The 20,740-nt window shown below is 42.5% G+C and overlaps 1 protein-coding gene across 6 annotated transcripts in view; it reads right to left on the reverse strand.

Moving 5' to 3' along the window:
• Positions 1 to 20,740, reverse strand: part of BCLAF3 (BCLAF1 and THRAP3 family member 3) — a 703,357-nt gene that overhangs the window by 576,123 nt on the left and 106,494 nt on the right. For all 6 annotated transcript variants that reach the window (XM_086934591.1, XM_086934592.1, XM_086934594.1 and 3 more), the window contains exons 3-5: positions 13,227 to 13,820; positions 12,177 to 12,902; positions 9,565 to 9,743 (exon numbers count right to left, since the gene is read on the reverse strand). In XM_086934591.1, coding sequence (XP_086790717.1) covers positions 9,565 to 9,743; positions 12,177 to 12,902; positions 13,227 to 13,820 — 1,499 coding nt within the window. The remainder of the gene's footprint in view (positions 1 to 9,564; positions 9,744 to 12,176; positions 12,903 to 13,226; positions 13,821 to 20,740) is intronic.

Here is a 20,740-nt window from a genome sequence, read left to right on the forward strand (position 1 = left end):
CAATCCTAGGGGTGTGCTCCTTAATCTTTTCACCAGACAAAATTGAGACCAAAGGACTATGATCCGTGCGTATGGTGAAATGACTGCCCCAGAGAAAAGAATTGAACTTCCTGACTGCCCACCAGCAGGCCAACAACTCTTTCTCGATGACCGAGAAATTCATTTCGGCACCACGCAAAACTCTTGACGCATACGCTATGGTGTTGTCAATCTGACCATTCTTCTGGGTGAGCACAGCCCCTAGACCAAACCCGCTTGCATCAACAGTCACCACACATTCCTTATTGGGGTCAAAAGCTCTAAGAACACTGTCACTCACTAGTTGAGACTTGATCCATTGAAAAATTTCATCACAGTTCTCATTCCACACAAAAGGTACATTTTTCTTGAGCATGTTGGTTAAAGGCTGAATTCTAGACGCGTAGTCTTTGATGAATCTAGAGTAAAACTCACTCAAACCTATAAAGGATTTTAAACCAGATTTATCCAGGGGAGGAGAGGCATCAACAATGGCCTTTACTAAACCTGGACGTGGTTCAACCCCATTGTATGAGACTACATGACCAAGAAATTCCATTTTCTCTTTGAGGAAAACGCATTTCTCTCTCTTAAGGACAACACCTTTACTTTGCATAATGCCTAACACTTGATTTAAAGAAAAATCATGTTCCCCTTTGCTTTGCCCAAAAATTAAGACATCGTCTTGGAAAACGATTACTCCTGGAGTGTCCTTGAACATTTGACTCATTAACCTCTGAAAAACTGCTGCCGCAGAGGCAAGACCAAATGGCATCCTACAGTATTGGAAGCTGCCAAAAGGCGAAACGAAAGCAGTTAAATGCCTAGAGGACTCGCTCAAAATCACCTGGTGATATGCAGATGCTAGATCCAACTTGGTGAACCATCTAGCACCCCTGGTAAGAGACAGTAAATCGGTGATCTTAGGTAAAGGGTGCGAGTCAACCCAGATGTTTCTGTTAAGGCTGCGTAAGTCGACACAGACACGCAAATCTCCATTCCTTTTCCTAGCAACAACAAGGGGAGACAACCACAACGATGACTCGATAGGTTCGATAATTCCCTTTTTGCACAAGTCCATAAGTTCCTTTTCAAGACTCTCTCTGACACTAAAAGGGACACCCCTGACTTTATGCTCGACAGGAATGGCTCCCTCCTTAACTCTGATTTCGTGTTTGAAATCTTTAATAGTTCCTAGCTCTTTACTGAAAACAGAAGGAAACTTATTAGCTAAACCCACAACATAGTCATCAGTTTCTACAACTGCTAAACTCTCTAAAATAAGATCATCCTCTTCCATCCCAACCTGTTCTTTGGCACCTGGTCTTAAGATCAACCGAAACAATCCGCCATGGAACCAACCCAAAATGTTGAGACCCTTGATAGCCACATAAATTTTCCCAAAAATCTTCCTCCCCCTGAACTGAATAACATCCTCAAAATACCCATCCAATGCTATTCTGCGCCCCTCAAAGGATACAGGAGCTCTGTCGGGAGGTTCTAGTTTCCTTCCTGGCCAAGTCACATTAAATAGCTCTTGGGTGATCATAGTGACCTTTGCACCTGAATCTACTAATAAAGAAATGATTTTATCACCCACACCAAAATTTTCATAAGGGTCAACACAATCCGAAGGATCTCCAACAATGACACCATCATCACGCACAACTATGACCATGTCTTTCTCGACTTGGGTAGGCACATCAATGGGAATCTTCCCCTCACGAACCACAACAACCATATCCCTAAGGTCATCTTGGATGGTATTAATAGGATCTTGCCCCCTGCTGGTGTTTTCATAGCATTCTGCAACACTTCCTACCCCAGTAGCGTTAACTTGACTCTGAGACCTATTGACAAAACTCAAATTTCCCTGCCTGGGATTTTGGCAAATTTTTGCAAAATGACCATACTTCCCACAGGTGCGACAAGTAGCACTCCTAGCCGGACAGAACTTATTATCCTTATTATGGGAAGGATTCCCACATCTATAACAAATGTCACGCCTAGGAAACAAATGTCTTTCGTTGCGTTGTGGATTGGAAGGATAGTTCTTCTCAAAAGGTTGTTGACCAGGACTAGTTCTGGTTTCTCTGCTCTCCTTGGACCTCACAATGGAGACTGCTTCTTCGTTCTTTCTTTCAAGTTCTTTAACCTCTTTCTTCGATAATTCAATACTTTTGGCTGTGCGGATCATTTCTTCCAGAGTAGGATTCCCTAACGTAAGCAACTTCTGTTGGATCGACTTGTCAGTGCACTTGCAGATGTACTGATCCCTAATCAATTGTTCTCTGAATCCTTCAAACTCGCACTCTGCACTCAATTGTCTCAGAATGGAAACATAGGTTTCCACATCTTCGCCTGGGAGTTGGTCCCTTTTGAAAAACTTATGTCTGATCACAACGAGACTTGGTTTTACGTCAAACCTCAATTCCAATTTCATCCTTGTCTCAACATACTCATCGATGTCATCTTCGTTGTTTCTCGCAATAGGAGGTAAGTGTTTAAAGATTTCCCTCCCTTCGAAACCCAAAGAATGCAACAGAAGACACTTCTTCCTTTCTGCGCGATATCTAGAAGCGCCTATGGCACCTAGATAGGTCTCGAAAGCGTCAAACCACTTCCTCCAAATTATCGGTGGATTCCCTGGTGTCTCCAGGAAAGGAGGTGGAGGCGAAACTGACTGCATGGCGAGAAAAGAAAGTTGAGTGAAAAGGAAAAAGAAATAAGTTTTGTGATGTCGCTGTGCCAATTGAAAGAACAATGTCAACTATGAACGTTCTGAGAACCAGATTGCTTGGGATGAAACACTGGTTGCTGGCTAGTAATGTAGCAATACTGAATGCAGCATTAAATACTCGTTTTTCTTTTATTAATTTTCCTTTAGATTGACCCCACTGTTCGAGTAACAGCAAAGCGTTATGGAGGAGAGCGTTTTTTTAATAGATCCTTGCCCCACAGCGTGTAGCGCACAACAGTATTTGTAGGTTTGCCAAACACGTATAATAGGTGTAGCACACAACAGTATTTGTAGGTTTGCCAATCACGTATAAAAGGTGTAGTCAAAATGGCCGCTGCGTGCGTGGTCCCGCGTTGCCAACCACAGACGTCATTGATGAAAGAAGGCTCTGCTCGAAATGGCCGACAGGACGTAAGCAACGTGGCTAACGCTGCCAACCACACGCTCCACTCAGCGCCAACCACGACCGTTGCGCAGCAGATCTCCGCCCCTCAGATGGACGTGCAGAGCGAAAAGAAAACAAAACGGAACACTTATCTGGCAGTGTCCGTCGTGGTGTGCTCCGCTCTGGACAGATTCCTCTCGTGGGGTTCAGCTCCTCGCCCAAACTGCGATTCCTCCTCCACGCCGGCGCTGAGACACTCCGACCCTCTCTCTCGAGACAGCAATATTTACGAGGTGAGACTGCAGGTCCGTATCATGCTCTTGAGCATCGTCGCCATAATTTCTGTAGTGTTAAGGAATGTTCACGGACACAGGAAGCTTGAGTATAGCTTTATTCAGCTCAAGAGCAGCACTGCGACAGGAACAAAGTGCAGCAACCAACTGACCAACTGTCAGCATTCCGCTCCCAGCCTCAGAACTCCCAACACTCAGGGTTCCAACTACCAGTGCCAAAGAGGCACAAACACCGAATACTACAGATGGCCATTTAGTTCGAAGAGTATGTGAAAGAGGCTGTGAAAAGAGGGTGCAAGAATGTTTTATAGAGACCAGAAGTCACTCCTTTGAATTTCCCCCATAATTGTAGATAAGATAAAATAGGAGAAACCTGAAGCAACCAGGGTGGACAACCTAAATGTTTAACACATTGTTGAAGTTGGATGTATTTAGAGGAGTGTAGAAGTGGAAGATGGAATTCCTTACAAAGTTGGGAAAAAGTTTTGAAATCACCATCAAGTAGGAGTAATCACACAGTAATTTGAAAGTGTGCATAAATCCTAACTGTCAAATTTCTAATGTTTGTGTAGTTTAAGTTGGGTTTGCATACAAAAAAGAATTCGAGTTTTCCCAACTATAACCTATCTTTAACCTCTGCTAATTCTGATATATTCTGAAATACTTTCAGTTAATTTAAATGTTGCGTGTTAGAAACCCCAAGTATCTAGCAACATTGTCATATAAATCCGCCTACTTTGTAGTCAGAGAAAGAAGAGTAAACACCAAGCGCTCACAGAAAACAGAGTCTGACATTTGACCTTGGTCTTTGAATGCACAGCAAACGTGACAAGAACAAGATTTACTGGTCTGTTTACAGAAAGGAGCACTAGTGGAAGAATACAAGGAGGGGAAATGTGAAAAGCCTTAGATCCTTGGGAGGGACAACTGGACAACCTAAAACAAAAAAAGCCAACAGACAAGACAGGCAGAAAATTTGAGTTACAAACCACAGTCAATAGTAAGAACGGGCGGAATGCGTTCCCAGGGATGGTTTCTTGAGGTCTCCAAAATCTCTTTAGCAAACCAGACAGCTGCACTGCCTGGTAGGCTTCGACCTAAAAAAGACAGTTCCCTAAAATGACAAGGATAATTTTGCACTGCAAAAAAGAGAGGTTTCTTGTGCATCTGCAGTTCAGTTCTACTAAACACATTCAATTGTTCTGTAATGCTAACAGGAATAGAGCTAGAGTTACCACTAAACATTTGCAAGGGAGGGATAATATTAGATGAGAGCAGTAAGATCTGTGAAGGAGTGAATCCTTCCACTTTACAAGGGCCTAGTGAAAGTAATATTGCGCCACTCTCTGCAGAGGGTGGTAACAGACCTCACAGCTCCTAAAAGGATGAGCTTTTCGTCTACAGAAACTGGTGGGATACCGATTGTGGGGAGAGGTGGCCTGGATGGGGTCAGGTGTGAAAGGTTCATCATTTATCTAATATCTGTTACAGAGAGGACCAAGTGATACTGAGTGGGAGGGTGGTTGGGAGTATTTTCCATCCACTAAAGAGGGGGAGGGGCTTATTAAATCTAGTGAGTAGGTCAGTGGAACCTTCTTTAGAGAAAAATGGGGTGGGCTTGGTATTTCTACTAAAGATCCTCATCTTCGACCGTTAAGCTCAGACTGAGGAAAATAAGGTAGGTGCCAGGTGCCTAGATCAAAGGGAGGTTAAAACACGTAAAGACTACACAACGTTACCATTTTATATGTTAAGTAGCATTTGGATAGCACTCTGATCTGACCATGAGTGTTCCAGTCTTGGACTGCTGGAGGACACAGCCTGTGGGAGGACTAAACCCATTCTAACCTGTTCTGAAAGAAAAAGAAATGAGCATGGGGCTGGAGGCGCCGGATGTCTCATGCATCAGCAGGTTTTTTTTTTACAGCTCCTTAGCCCAGGGTAATCACAACTGTATACTCCACTTCACCTGGGTCTGGAAGCAAGATGCACTTCTGAACCTCTAGCTATCGGATGCCTCTATAGCTGAAATAATAGCATTGGTATGAACCTAAAACAGACGAAAGGTGATGGGGGAGAATTCTTGCAATTAGTCAAAACTGTCAACAGCTCGGGGAAACATTGCAACCCATCACTTTTTTGCCCACCATTTCATATCACATTAGACCTACCATATGCAAATAAGCACTGGTCCTGCTCCAACCAGGACAGTGCAGCACAAACTGAAAATCCAGGTCTTCTCTGACCCTCTGTGGTTAGACGACTTACAAGCATTCCACCCATCACCTTTTATGCGTTCAAAAGGACAGTCAGACATGTGTCATCATGCTCACTGTGCAACTGGATCAAAGCTGTACTCAACTGAAGAGGCCCAAAAAAAAAACGGTCTAAGGATGCTCTGGTCCAGAGAAGGTCTAGCCTGGGATTTTGGGCTGGACTGCTCCTACTGGAGCAGTTCCTTTCTACAGTACATTATTTTTGTACTGTGTGTGTATTTAAAAATTGTTCTGCAATAAATGCAAAATGCCTTTAGTGCAAGCCGCACTGCTCTAACCTCTAGGAAATTTCTGCGTATTGACCTTTCCAAACTGCTTCAGGGTTTACTCAAGCTGATCTCTATTCTGTTATGGAAGCATCTGTAAGTAATTGAAATTTGATGCTCTGGTGGCATCAACAACAAGGCTGGGAAGTGTTTCTCTCATCCGCCATGTGAGGCTGTGCCTGATGATTTGACATATACAGATGTTGTACTTCATCCTGTATCAATTGCAGGTTCTCTTCATGCATTGACCCCAGACCGCATTGTGGAAGCAACTAGATGCACTAAGACATGCAACCTAACAGAACCTTTTGAATTTCTCAGTTATCACATAAGAGGATTAAGAATCAAATGTAGGTAATAATTCTCACCTTCAAGAAAATGTTTTCATTTGCAGGGTCTATCTTGGATTTTTTGATGTTCATGGCTAGGCCTAGCCTAGCGAAGGTGGACACTAAACTGAATTGCTCTCGGTGACTGAATTTGTGATGATACTCTTACCAGCCAGTTTTCGAGATATAGGTAGTCTGTGCAATTGTTCAGACAAGGGCAGGCTGTAACTGGCAGCATACATTTCATGAACGCTTGTGAGAGGGAATGGAAGGGCTCTGAATGGATAATGCTGCCCGTCTACTTCCTATCCTAGAAACTGGCGATGTGCGTATGAGGAAAGAGACCATTTTTAACACTGCCACCGCCATTTGTTGCCTGGTATTTGATGCACCTTTCACTGAAGTGCAATGGGTTTCTGCTAACCAGGTTACCAGTGCTCTTGTCATAAAAATAAGGTAACTGTGCAACTGTTCCCCAAAAGGCAAGACCTTTAGCACCCCTGTAAGTCCCCTAGTAAAAGTTGTTAGTCTGCAGTTAAACTAATTATTTCCTTTCTGATAAAGACCCTCCCAGTAAAGTGCAGTAATCTTGCCCTTTTACAGAGATCCTAACCAGAATGCTTTTTATCCGAACCAGTTTTTTTTTGCCTGCTCACCTTCCTTTAACAGGGCTAGGGCAGCACCGAGTCATCCTTTGGCAATTTCTGAAGAAATTAGGAGGGGTAATTACAAAGTTGTCTACTGTGCCTGGCACAAGGATGCATTTATTCTCTTTCTCTATAGCATCCCATTTTTTTTCTGGAAGTGCAGTACATGGCGCTTAAAGGTTTCTTTGCAGCTACTGAAATTACTGACTGCCTTTCTTTGGTTCAGTAGATATAACGAAATGGTTACTTTACCGGTAGAAGTATTTTTGCAACTTGAAGAACTTTCTGCATTAATAAACTGGGCATTATTCCGCCATCTAGTGGTGAGGTCTGGAAAATCTCCCTAAAGTCTCCATCAGTGATGACTCTGGCACTTTATTTTCCGATCGTGACATTTTCACTGCTGAAGACATAGGACTCTTCTTATGCTAAAGTCCATCTTTCCAAAGAGGCTCGATAACTGGGATTGCTCCACTTGTTTTCCACGATTTTTCCTTCAAGCCAAAAAAGGCATGCTTTCCCATAGGTGCAGAGGGTAGACTAAACGTATTAAATAATGGTTACACCAAAGCATGATATTGGCCTAGATCGCCACTTAGGGAATCTTTTGGGGCAGTTTACAGATTTGCATCATTGGCGAAACAAAATCAGGCAAATCCATCAAGTGATTTGTGACCAGTAGTCTAGAGATACACCGTCTATGGCCAGCTTAACGATGCAAGTCTCGCTGATCTTTATCATTCTGAGAACCATCAAATGAGGCAAAAGTGCCATCATCGGTATCCTCTGTAAAGGATCTGGTTTGACAGTCTAGGTATTGCCTTGCTTGTGGGGCGGTTGTAGTTAGTGCAAAGATAGTCCTGGCTTTGGCTACTGCAGGTAAATTATCAACTTCTTTTGAAACACTTGTTGACGGTTGCAGCTTTGGTGTATTTGGGATTTGCAGAGGATAGAGCGACATAAAAGACTGTAAATATCTGTTGCAAGAAAAAAGCAAATCTACTGAATTTGAATCATATGAGCACATGGAAGAGGTCTAGCATGCATTACTGACTCAGAGCTGGTGGTTGCTGGAGATTTTAAATAACAGCTTTGGTGCAAGACTTGTATGTAGCAGGGGTTTTCAGGTAAGCTCAATATTCAATTAGACTGGGCTTGCAGATTTTTCTTCCCTTGATTCTCGGATGAAACTAACACTTTAATCAGTTGTGAATATTTCTCCTGACGGTTTTGAAAGACGATTTCCATGATTTCCGTTTGTTAACAACATTGAATCTGTACTTGACAGCCTATTCGATGAAACCCTAGATTGTTGTGTTATCCGTTATTTCCTTGGCATAGTCTTTAACTCTTCTAGGACTTGCTTATTCGTCAACACTTGGACGTCATTGAAGATTTACACAGTAGATTAATGTCATATCTTCTTTCTCGTTGTGGAGTCTGATGAAATTTCATTTTCCTCTCTTGAAAGTTTTTTTGCTGTTGCCGCTTCTTTACCTGAAGGAAATATTTCTACCTCAGCTTTGTTCGAATTACAGTATCTATAGTATCCAGCTGACAACGAAACTCAGTCTTTGGGCTGTGCTCAGTGAATTGCTCCTTACTTTTATTCTCCAAGTCAACTTTTGACTCAAGAAGACGGCCTTCAGCCTTCTTTTCTTGACAGCAACAGGAGTTGCTGGTGGAGACATCTCGATCCAACAAATAGAGGACTAACCCCCGCCCCCCATCACAAACCCTTAAATCATGACACAAATCACATTTTTTGGATCGTGGGCAAAACGAAGGAACGTTTTACAAACTTGTGCTCGTCATTAACATAAACAAGTCTTCTGCAACACTCAGCAATTTTTTTAAAAAAGTGATTGCTTTTTCCTTTTCTCCTACACCATTACGATGCAGAAAGGCAATAAAATAGAAAAGCTAAATAACAGTGTTAAAACAGGTCACTTCCAAAGTGAAACTGAAGCTTTTTGCTCTAAAAAAGACAATGTAGAGCTGCCCTCAAGTGTTCCTCTCACAAAGTAACAGTGGAAAAATCTGTCAGCTGGAGGGTCAAGGAAGGGGGTCTCGGTCACTGCACCTCACTGTCTAAATCTTGGGTCACATAATGAGGATGATGGGATACAAGTGCTCATCTGGTATTAGCAAATACATCACAATGACAAATATCAATCTTGTGTACCAAGGGGTCCCATCTCGACTAGAAAGAGAAACGAAGAGAGCCACCAGATTCAGATTCCTCTGAAATATTGTGATTTAGAAAAAATACTTTTTCAAATAAGTATCCTCATTGGATTTGCTCATTTATATTGATCAGCCATTTAGAAATGCTTTTCCGTCATCTACAATAACAATACTCTTCAACTTGAAGCAAGACAAGCTGCCGCTATGATAACCAGGTTATGTCATCATTGTTTTTACTAACATTATACAATAAAAAATGAGGACCATATATTTTTATCCAGTACATTTTAAAGCTTATCATGTCCCACAAATTCAGAAAGAAAATATTCTTTCAATGTGGCTTAAAGTCTCCCACTAAACATTTACATATATTTAACCCAAACAGACCACTTATACATACATCCAAAACAAAAAGACGCTCACCTTTCACATGATGAGTAATGGTGATGACATCCTGGATAAATTTGCTTTTTGGCGAGTTCTCTCCGCTATGACTTGCAGAGTCAATGTGTTCAAACACTGGATGAAAACTTTCCTCTTTCTTGCTGGCTGCAACCAAATCTTGGGACACCTGTCTCTCTTTTGTGCTGCCAGAACTAAGCCTGAAATAGTGCACACAATGAAAGTTCTAGCAACACTGAGCACCAACATTCAATAAAAACAAATGAATAAAAGTGTAAATACAATCCCGGGGAAAATCACTCCTATTTGCATTTTAACTTTCTTTTGGCATTTAAGAACCACGTTATATACACACCAATAAGGTAATAGTTCAGGAGTAAAGTCTTGGAAAATATAGCCATAATATCTAAAATGACTTACCTTGGGAAATGATTCTTGAACCCCTATGTCAAAGCATCATTAGAGGTAGTTCCTTGTTCACTTCATGATGAAATATTATGGCCAGACATTATTATTCACCCAATCATCGGATACTAGTTTTTAACTTTTTTTGTCACTTCTATGAAACATTCAGATGTGCGTTTCACATGCTTTCAGGCTCAAAAGGATTTAAAAAATACGTCAGAACAGGATTGTCAACTACGGAGGTGTACGTTAGAGTGGAAAACTTCATGAGGCTAGGAAAAAACTTCATGCAACTTTCTTCTGGCTTGGAAAACGGTGTTTCAGGAAATGCGGTTATCACAGGTTTTTATCAACTACCAACGAACTTTATCATGGAAATTTTGATGCCAAAATGTTCAATGCTGTAATATTTCTAAAAGTGTAAGTATCCATCATCAAAGCTGAAGTTAGATGCCTGGTTTCATTGTCAAGCCTTTGTTTTTTCCATCACTGCAGAATCCAAGGTGTGTTCTGTAGTGCATATAATCTTGACAAAACTTGCATAATCTTGTCGCTCTTAAACATTTTATCCGAATAGGCTGAAATAGATTACATCAGCAATTTAGCTGTGAAATCCATATCTTCCAACAAAAACAGACCTTATATGTTATAAGCATCAATGCAATTGCTCCAACACTTTCAAATGATTTTGGTTCTCCGTCATCTGTTCCCCACTCTCAGCTCACGTGGCCTTCTCTGGCATTTTCTGCAGACAGGAATCCATCACATTTGAAACAATCATTTAATCCGTTTGACAGATGTTCTGGGTATTCTTTGAAGATCGTGTTTAGACAAAATACTTTTCAAAGATTCCTCTAGACTTTTGTTTTATTGCTGCAGTTTAAATTGTCCAGCGGTTTTGTCCTTTAATTGCCATGTCACAAATGGAAATCTACTGGGCCCTGGTTTTTCACAATAAAATTCAAATGGTGAATCAAATATTTCCAGACAGGATGGGATACTGCCCAATACCAGCAATCGTCATTCAGGTAAGACATCTAGTTGTGCACTAGATCTTTTTGCTCTGCGTCATTGTTTTGCATAATCAGTTCAAAAAAAGGCAACAATGCGCTTTATGGTTGTTTAAGGACGGAGAAAAAATGGAAAAAATCTGCAAACATTATTTCGTTCTGTAGCCGTGCACATGAGAAAAACAAATTCTTTCATTGAACTCTATCATACCAACTTTCTCAAAACCCGGTTTAATAACATACATATGCAGTATTGCTTCATTTTCAGGATTCCACTTGTGTTGTTCTTAAAATATTGGTTGAAACATGAAGAATAATACTTTGACCATCTAAATTACTTTGGTGTGATATAGAAATATTTCGAATTAGGTTTTCAAACAAGATGAACCACAAGGTTTTTAAGAAGTTCAATGCACTCTCCAGCGATGCCTCTTAAAATAGCAATGCCCACTGATTGCATATGGTGCTCAATAAAAATTTCAAATGCAGAGCCAAAGCTCTGGAAGGCCTCTTGATAATCATAAATCAGTAGAATGTTGCCACATTTAATTTGTTATCTTGTTTCAAAGTAGCCAGTAAAGCAAGGCCAGTGAAGACTTCTGGATGAAGAAAGAATTATGATCAAAGGACAAAAAACAAAATTAATCTCCAGATAAAAATCTCCAGTATCCAACGATCCTTGTATTTATTATTAATTGACTTCTTGGATGGATGATTTTTACTTTTAGTAAGGCCGCAGCAGCATGCTGAATGCATGTACATTGTAAATAAGGGCACCTTGAGATCTGCAATATTACTATCCATGCGGCTTTTATTCCATGGTTTATATTGCAATTATTAACTTCAGAATCATCTAATGGGTTTGGATTACGGGGATCCAACATTCCATCTTCATTTCTTGTTGATCTGTTTTTTAAAGAATTTCCAAGATTTTATTTTTGGTAGCAGGAAAGAAGCTTTTTTTTAGCAGATTAATGACAACAATGCTAATAAAGCGCACGTGGTCAAGTCTGTATTTGAGAGCTGGAAAAACCAGTCAACTTATTACTGTAAACATCCCATGTGTTACTTCAAGAAAGGAAGAATTCTCTTATCTTCACAAATGCTAACCCAAGAAAGAAGCATGAATGTAAAAAAAATTTTTTGTTAAAGACAGCCTCACAGTGCAAAGGGGGTAAAAAATGGGAAGAGGGTAAAGGGAAGATAAAAACAAAATACCTGAACTTCTCCATTTTCTTCATATCCACTTTAACTGTAATCAACTTCGTTCTTGGACTTCCATTTGCAGGCGTTTTTAATTCCGAAAGGGCTTGACTTTTCTCATGCATGCTAGTGGTAGAGTCCGGATCATTTTCAGTGTCCATCTCCTTTTTTACCCTGTCCTTTAATTTACCCTTCGCAGACTTCACATCAGCATCCTCTTTTTTAACTCTCTCTTTTGGTTTCATCGGTGCAGGGCGTACATCACCGTCATCTTTCTTAACCCTTTCCTTTGACTTGATAGATACAGGCCTTTCCTCTTTTGGATATTTCTTAAAGTCTGCTTTATTTGATGTTTCTTCAGTTGGCCTTATTTTTTTATCTCGATTAACCTCAATATCTTTATCATGTGAAGAATTTCTAGGTACACTACCCTTTCGGTCTTCCCACTTTGCACTCTTTGCACCTTGGCCAGGAAAGGTTTGCTTACCCTCTTGATATCTTTGAGGCTTGGGACCGAAATTTAATGGTACCTTCGATACCGTTGAAGGTCCTGCATTCTCTCTCTCCACAGATGGACGAGCTCTGGGACTGAAGCGTTCTGGTCCCCTTCTGGTAAACGGTGGAGAACGATCTGGTGTCCACCTGGGATGTCTTTCCGGGTCACGGTCTCCGTGCCTCTCCATTCCTCTTCCTCGTTTAGGTATGGGCCCATACTCTTTGAACTCGTGATCTTCAGGAAACCTGTGTTGATATAAAGCAGTTTACACTTGCACTAGAGAGAAGAATAAGAGAATTTATATATGTAAACCATTGCTCAGAACAAGTTGAAATGAATACAGACAAAATAACCAATAATACCTCAAAATATTTGTTTATAGATTTATATAGCGCAACTTATCGCCCGTGAGGGTATCCAAGCCCATGTCAAATGTAAAGTAAAGTGTAATTAAACAAGAGAAAGGTTTAGCCATGGACTATTATTAACTGTGCCCCATCACAATAAAAGCAATCTATATTAAGAGACAGACTTTTCAGTAAACAAGGCGAAATGCTGTATTGCAATACCTTTTATGGAAAGAGTTCCTAGGTCCAAATCCTTCAGGACTTCTTCGTTGAAATTGTGAAAAATCATCTGCTGGCATCCTCTGATTCCTAAAGTTGTCATTTTCATTCCATCTACCACCACGTTGATGTGAACCTGAAAATGTTCCACGAAAAGGTCTCCCACCGCGTTCACCTCGAAAGGGTCGTATCTTATTGTCCATATATCGACCTTGTGGTCTCTGTTCACGAAAATCCCATTCATTGTCTTTGTATTGCGTTTGTTCTGGATATCTGGGAGGACCAGGTGGAAAGGGGTATCTTCTATTACCTAGTCCTCTTGGAGGTGAAAAGTTTCTATAAGGTTTATATCTATTCACGTTGTCAAAAGAAGGTGATCGTCTGAAGTTAGGGGAAGCTGATCGGCGGTCATAAGGTCTATGAGGCATATTGTTATGCGGTGGAAATCTTCCATCATTTTGATTGTTTTTCCAGTCATCTCGATAGTTCATAGGTCTTCTTGGGCCTCTTCTAAATCCTCTAAACTCACCCCTGTGGTTGTCATGAAACGGTCTCTGTCTAAACCGATCTGGACTCCTGTAAGCTGGTGATATAGACCTATAAAACATAACCACAGAAGAGAGGTTATTACTATTAATGTGGGCCCATACTCCGAACAGTCCATATAGGCACATGTCTTCCTAGAGGCAGGTGGCTCTCAAGATTGTGAGGTTGCGCAGTACAGGCTTACTCCAGAGATTGAAGATGTATACCAACTCAGAAACGATAGATCAAATAACTATCCAGTCAATCTTTTACATTATAAAAAGAAATTGATTTATTAACACAAATCGTTCGTTTAAAATATGAGAAGCAAAGTAACCCGGTGATCGCTGCACATGGGAATCAACAAAGCCATTGAAAAAAGCAAGACAAATTTGGCAGAATAAACATTAATTGTGGAGACCCTGGGGAATCCAGAGGGGGGTCGTCTTCGAGAAATGATTTCTAACATTTTGGTGCAAGGTTACAATAACTTGCTGACAGAGTATGCAAACACAGTTACGAGAACTTTAGACAGCCTATAGAAAAGGGACTAGTCTGGTAGGACTTCAGGCTTGTAGACAAGCAGGCAAGGGGGATCATTAAATGCAGCTATTTATTTTTCTGTGCCAGCATCTTTATTGATATGTATGAATGCACTGAGCAAGCACAATGGGCATCTTGACAATCGGTACTGTATAATGAATATGCGTAGACCATTGGCTTACAGTAAATTGTCAAGCCTGAAAAGAGGCAGCTATGTGACTTAAAGGAGATGTGCTAGAATAATAACTACTGCTAACAGTAGTCAAGCAGAGCATGTCAGGCAGCGGTAATACTGGAGTGGCATTTTAATGGGATTGTCATGATCTTTTACTTAAACTACTAACTTTTAAGTGTTGTAACCATAAGCTTCAAAAATAAATGAGCATCATGTTTCGCAAAGCAGAAAATAAAATGTGCTCATTTAGATCACTTTCAATACTGAAAAAGAACAGGAAAATTGAGTCAATCATTTTTAAAAGAATAATCCTGGGGGTTCCCACTCTGGTGCAACCAAGATCAGTCCACTATTGTGTTGTGTATGGGCACCACAGGCCATTAGACTGTTACATCATATTTCCCTTTTAACTAGAGATGCAACAAGCATTTACAATGCAATGGTTTTGCCTTTGTTAAAGTTAGAGCTATTGGCATTGCTCTTGACATTATTTTTATTTATGTTTTTTAACATAAATAAATGGCATGGTCATTTACAATGCCACTAGCTTTATCTCTCGCAAATGACACACACAAACACACAGAGCCCCCCCCACACACACACAGAGCCCCCCACACACACAGCCACACAGAGCCCCCCCCCACACACAGCCACACAAAGCTTCCTACACACACAGTCACACAAAGCTTCCCACACACACAGCCACACAAAGCTTCCCACACACACAGCCACACAGAGCCCTCCACACACACCCACACAGCACAAGCAGGCAACAGGGGCACACGGAGGCACAAGCAGGCAACAGGGGCACGAAAACGGAGGCACAAGCAGGCAACAGGGGCACACGGAGGCACAAGCAGGCAACAGGGGCACACGGAGGCACAAGCAGGCAACAGGGGCACGCAGAGGCACAAGCAGGCAACAGGGGCACGCGGAGGCACAAGCAGGCAACAGGGGCACACGGAGGCACAAGCAGGCAGCAGGGGCACGAAAACGGAGGCACAAGCAGGCAACATGGGCACACAGAGGCACAAGCAGGCAACAGGGGCACACAGAGGCACAAGCAGGCAACAGGGGCACACGGAGGTACAAGCAGGCAACAGGGGCACACGGAGGCAACAGGGGCACACGATTACTGGTGGCTGACATTATTTCATGAAGTCGACCCATCACTTGTTTTGCTTTCCTTAAACAGAACAGGGTAGGAATCGAGTTCCTGCAGGAAACACATTAAAATGCACATGGAGTATTCCAAGCTAGCAGAGAAATGGGGTGGACAGTGATATTATTCTGTGTCTTCTACCGTCAACAGAGGGGTGGCTATCTATTTGTTCTAGAAGTGATAAACATGGACCAGGAAGATTACTTCTGATAGATGTTTAATAAGCATGAGCCCTATCAAATGGACAAGCAATGGTAACTGTGTGATGACGGGTAAAATGGATATCCTCAATGAACAGAGACAGAGCACATATTTTCGAATGTAGTTGGCTGACTTGATGGATAGCGTAAATATGATGGATGACTGGAGAGAACTGCATTGCACTGAAAGGGCTTATTCCTTTACCCTTTCCACCTACCCCCTACCCCTCCCCATGGCTCAATAAAAGAAAAGACACGAGAAAAAAAGCTAAACCTAGCATCTTCTTTCAGCCAGTGGGGCTCTCCTGCAACTCCGGCAGCCGAGGCAGCGGTAGGGGGGCGGGAACGGGAGCCGAGGCAGCGGTAGGGGGGCGGGAATGGGGGCAGCGGTAGGGGGGCGGGAACGGGGCCGGGGAGACACAGAGAGCGAGGCAGCGGTAGTGAGGTTCCGTGACGATTTGAACCCGTGTTTTCAATATTGTCGGAAATACATAATATTGGTATCAGCGAACCGCAAATGATCCATTTAGCATGTCCTGGTGTTTTCGCTACGCTACGAGCAAGAGTACTCCTGTTACAAACACATTTCTGATCTACCCATGGCATCCATCTTAGATCATGGCACCCATTTTGTGTTTCTTGCCCTCACATAAGCAATAACCTCTGATCACTTCATTTCAATTAAGGACACGTAGCCTTAGCCGGAGATTCACCTCTCTAGTGACACGTGCATCTTGGAACAGAACACGCTGTAGCTGCATGACTCGACAAAGGCTGCCTCCTCTGCCCGAGGCCAGCCCTACCGAACTGGTTCCCGTGTCCATTGTCCCGATCATGATTAGGCGGCCGAAGCCGGTAGCCTTGCCCATTTACAACCCACAAACATCCCTTATCCCACTTTTCTATCTTCCACACCTGGCTCCGTTCCTTTCTTTCTGAATCTTTATTAGGGGGAGGCAACGAAATTTATGATGAGGCGGTCCGGCTCTTGAATGCAATATTGACAAGGGATTGTGATGAACTAGTGGGAACCCCTCTTCGTAATGTTTGGCATCAGATATTATCGACGGTTCCTGTGTAACGCCAAATATTTATTGTTTAGGACACAAAGGTTTGGGAATGTACTAACATGTGAAGTATTTGCCTGGAGCACAATTTTTAGTATATAAGGAGCAACCCTCTATGTACAAATCGAACAGGCTCCTAGACACTGCCCATGCGTGGTTTCTGTGACTTCTGTGTCCCTGCAGTAATAAACCTTTGGTCTTTGACGCCACCATCGAGAAGCCCGTGTTTCTGTTTATTTGTGCACCAAGGCAGGTGGAACTCCGGGGTCTTCGGGTGTTGTTCCCTGACACCTCTGGACGGAACCAAAAAGTCCAGAACTCCAATTGGCGCCCTACGTGGGGCGACGTCATTCGGTACCGGTCCAAAAGCCTGAAGAGTTCGAGAAGCTTCGTGTGAAGATTCCTGAGGGAGGCGCCCCACTTCATCGATCCCGGCATATCGCAAAAGTGGCCCGAAGTTCTCTTCCACGAGGGTTCCCGTTCAGGGCGGCTGCAGTGGGCCGTTGCCTTGACCGTCGCCCTGTCTTGGACCCGAGGTGCAGTCCTTAGTACGGCGAAACGTGGCGGGTTTCTCCTTGGTGACGTCTTCAGTGCCTCAGTTAAGTATTTAGTGGTTGCTAGTTGGTTACTTCGTGAGGGTTGTTAAAATCCTTTTTGGTTCTTGGTTTGGTTTGGTTTCGTAAGATTATCACTGGTTGTTCTGGTTACGATAATCTATTTGGTTTAGTTTGGGTATCGATACATCAGTTCGCTTTTGGAAGGCCTAAGTTCTTGGTTCAGGTGCACATATCTGTTTCGTGTTTTGTTTGTTCTGTGTTCCGGATTGCAAAATGGTAAGTCGAAGAAATTGTATGTTGTCTTGTTTTGGTTGCAACAGCGATTCACGATTGGAGGACTCATGTCTGGTTCCTCCGATTGGGACTCCCTTATATGACTTGTACTGTAAACATGGTGTGGGTCCTATATCTTACAATGAGGTGTGGGTCCGCTATACGAAAAAGGATGGTGTCCTTAGTTGGCCACTGCATGGTAGTTTTGAACCCGAAATCCTTGATAATTTAGAAGCGAAATTGTTTAGGAAGAAAGCCCGGCCGGCAATGTTTGATTCTTTCCGTTACTGGCGAAAAGAATCTAAACAGAGAGAGATTAAAAGATTGAAGAAAGAACAGAAAGAGCAAGAAGAGTTGACTTTAGAACAAGCGGCTAAACAGCTGCAAGTTAACGAGTCTGAGAAGGCCATAGAGGTGGCTATTAGAGAGCATAATTTAGCGATCGACAAGTGCTATCCTGCCTTGCCATCGAAAACAGCTAAGATACTGGAGGACCCCGAAAACGATCCTCTGTTGTCTTATCTGTTAAGGTCACCTCCACCGTATGCACAAGGTGCTACGGCTCCACCTTTACCGAATGTTCAATTGCCGGTTGCTGGACAACCCGGTATTCCTGCTCCTGCTCCTCAGAATCAAGCTCCTGTACCTCCTGTGGTCAATGTGAATGTTCCTACGGCACCTCCTCCTCCTGGATTGCCGACTTCTATACCTGTATCTGTATCGCTTACACCTACTGTTCCACAAACTATTTTCCTCGATACTCCTACTGTTCCTACTTCTACTGTGTTCTCTGCGTCTGCTAGTGTGTTGACTCCACTTTCTGTCCGTCGAAGAATCACTGATTCCGTCTCTAGCATTCTGTCTCCTTTCTATAAAACTTTAATCAAGACTCCTACTTCTGACTCTGTTCAAAGACGTAGTCAGCTTCCGAGTACTGAGGAACGGAGAATTTTAGATTCCACGGCTCTCAGATGGATTTCGAAGAGTAGGAGATATAGTACGAGAGATGTGCTAGATACATTTATGCAATGGAAGGAACCAACGCAACGGTATGTCTTTGATGAGATGTGCTCGCTTTTACGTGAGGAAATAGAAGAAGATGATGTTGAATCAAATTTAGAAGACTTAATTAAGGTTCAGAAAGAGTTTGCTGCAGGAATGATAGTAGGTCAAAATATAGAAGAAGCAATGGAACTGATTTTAAGTTATAGGAGTGATCCATCACTTCGTTCACCAAGAGACTTAGAGAAAAGTAAGATGAAACAGACTCGCCAATATCCAATGAGGGAGGTTCCTCCAATTTGGCGCGAAGCCGTGCAAGCTGACGCACCGAATGGTATTGTAGCAGCTCCGGCCCAATTCCAAAGAGTGTGGATACACATTCCATGGAAACGAGCCGAAGTGCTAGCAGTGAAGCAGGCCTTGCCAGACCCGCGTAAGAATCCTGCCGGATACTATAAAGAATTAACACAGACAGTTGAGGCCTGTGTAATGAATCTGGCGGACATTGATATGTTATTTGGCAATGTAGTTCCACAACCAATTTGGGCTAAAATTCGTAAAGAAAATCATCCAGTTGCCCTAGGTGGTGATTGGGCAGCTATCATTGCAGCGGATGGTCAGCAAATAGGTGGTTCAAAACCCGAACCTCTAATTGCTAATCTTCCAGGTAGGATAATCGACTTAATGAAGACTCTGATGCCCGCATTGCGCGTTAATTGGGACAAGTTGTCCGCATGCAGGCAAAAGAAAGACGAAAGTGTCTCCGACTTTTTCACGAGGTTCGAAGAGACTTTTGTAGATCATAGTGGTCAGGATATGAGCACAGAAGGAGGACAGAGACTGTTTGTCGATAAGTTCGTACATAATTTGTTACCTGAGCTATGCAACAAATTAAAAGATTCCGAGAGTGCGTGGGCTGTCTCTACAACTGCGCAAATACTTGCAACTGCACAGTATTATGAAAATAGGGATAAAGAGGAGAAAGAAAAATCAGATAAGAAAACGAAAGACTTAAAAACTAAAGTTCTCTTGCAACAGGCGTATCCGCCTCGCACGAATCAGACTAATACGCAACAGGGCTCGTATCAAAGAACAGATTATAGTTCACAGAGACCTCAATATCAGTGGAATCAGTGTGCGTACTGTAAGAAAGAGGGTCACTACAAGAATGAGTGTCCAGTCTTAGCGCAAAATAACGCAGCAGCAGCTCAGAGAGGTCGTGGTGGTTTTGTGCAAAATTCTAGAGGTCGAGGGCGAGGTGCTATGCCTCCACAAACGAATGATCGCCCTTCCAATCACTTTGATCAACGAAATGGACAGTCTGCCCAGCAAAATAGATCTCAACAGTATCTTGTTGAAGACTATTGTGAAGTGGATGAGGGATTTCAGCAAAATGGGTACTAGGACAGCCATGGACAGAGAGAGGGAGTAGTATCAGTTCCAGTGGATCAGAGTGGGCCTTATGTCGCAGTAGCAACGCCAGGTGTAATCGAACCGTTTCTGTTGGATACTGGTGCAGCAAAAAGTTCTATCATTCATGCGAAACTCCCTGGCGCACCTTTGTCCGGCTCAACAAATGTTTCTGTAGGTTTTTCAGGCGCCCCTGTTTACAACCCCATATCTGGTCCTTTGTCTATTTCTGTTGGACCGTGTCAATTGAAAGCACCCCTAATTTTGACGACAGGTTGTAATGAAAATCTGCTTGGTTTAGACTTGTTAAAACGACTATATGCGACATTGTACTGTTCTCCGGAAGGAGTACAGCTTACATTGGGCAAAAGAATCACCTCTCCGATGTACTTGTCAATGGATGCACTCCCGCCAGAGCTGCGTTCACTCCCTGATACTCTTTGGGCGACTGGTCCTAATGATGTAGGCCTTTTAGAAATACCACCATATGTAGTCACTTTGAAAGCAAATGTAAAATTTCCAAGAATTCCTCAATACAAAATATCTAGTGAAGGTGAACGAGCACTTTTATTGATTGTACAAGATTTGATTAAACAAGCATTT

This window comes from Lissotriton vulgaris, chromosome 8, assembly GCF_964263255.1.
Source record: "Lissotriton vulgaris chromosome 8, aLisVul1.2, whole genome shotgun sequence".
Classification (NCBI taxonomy): domain Eukaryota; kingdom Metazoa; phylum Chordata; class Amphibia; order Caudata; family Salamandridae; genus Lissotriton; species Lissotriton vulgaris.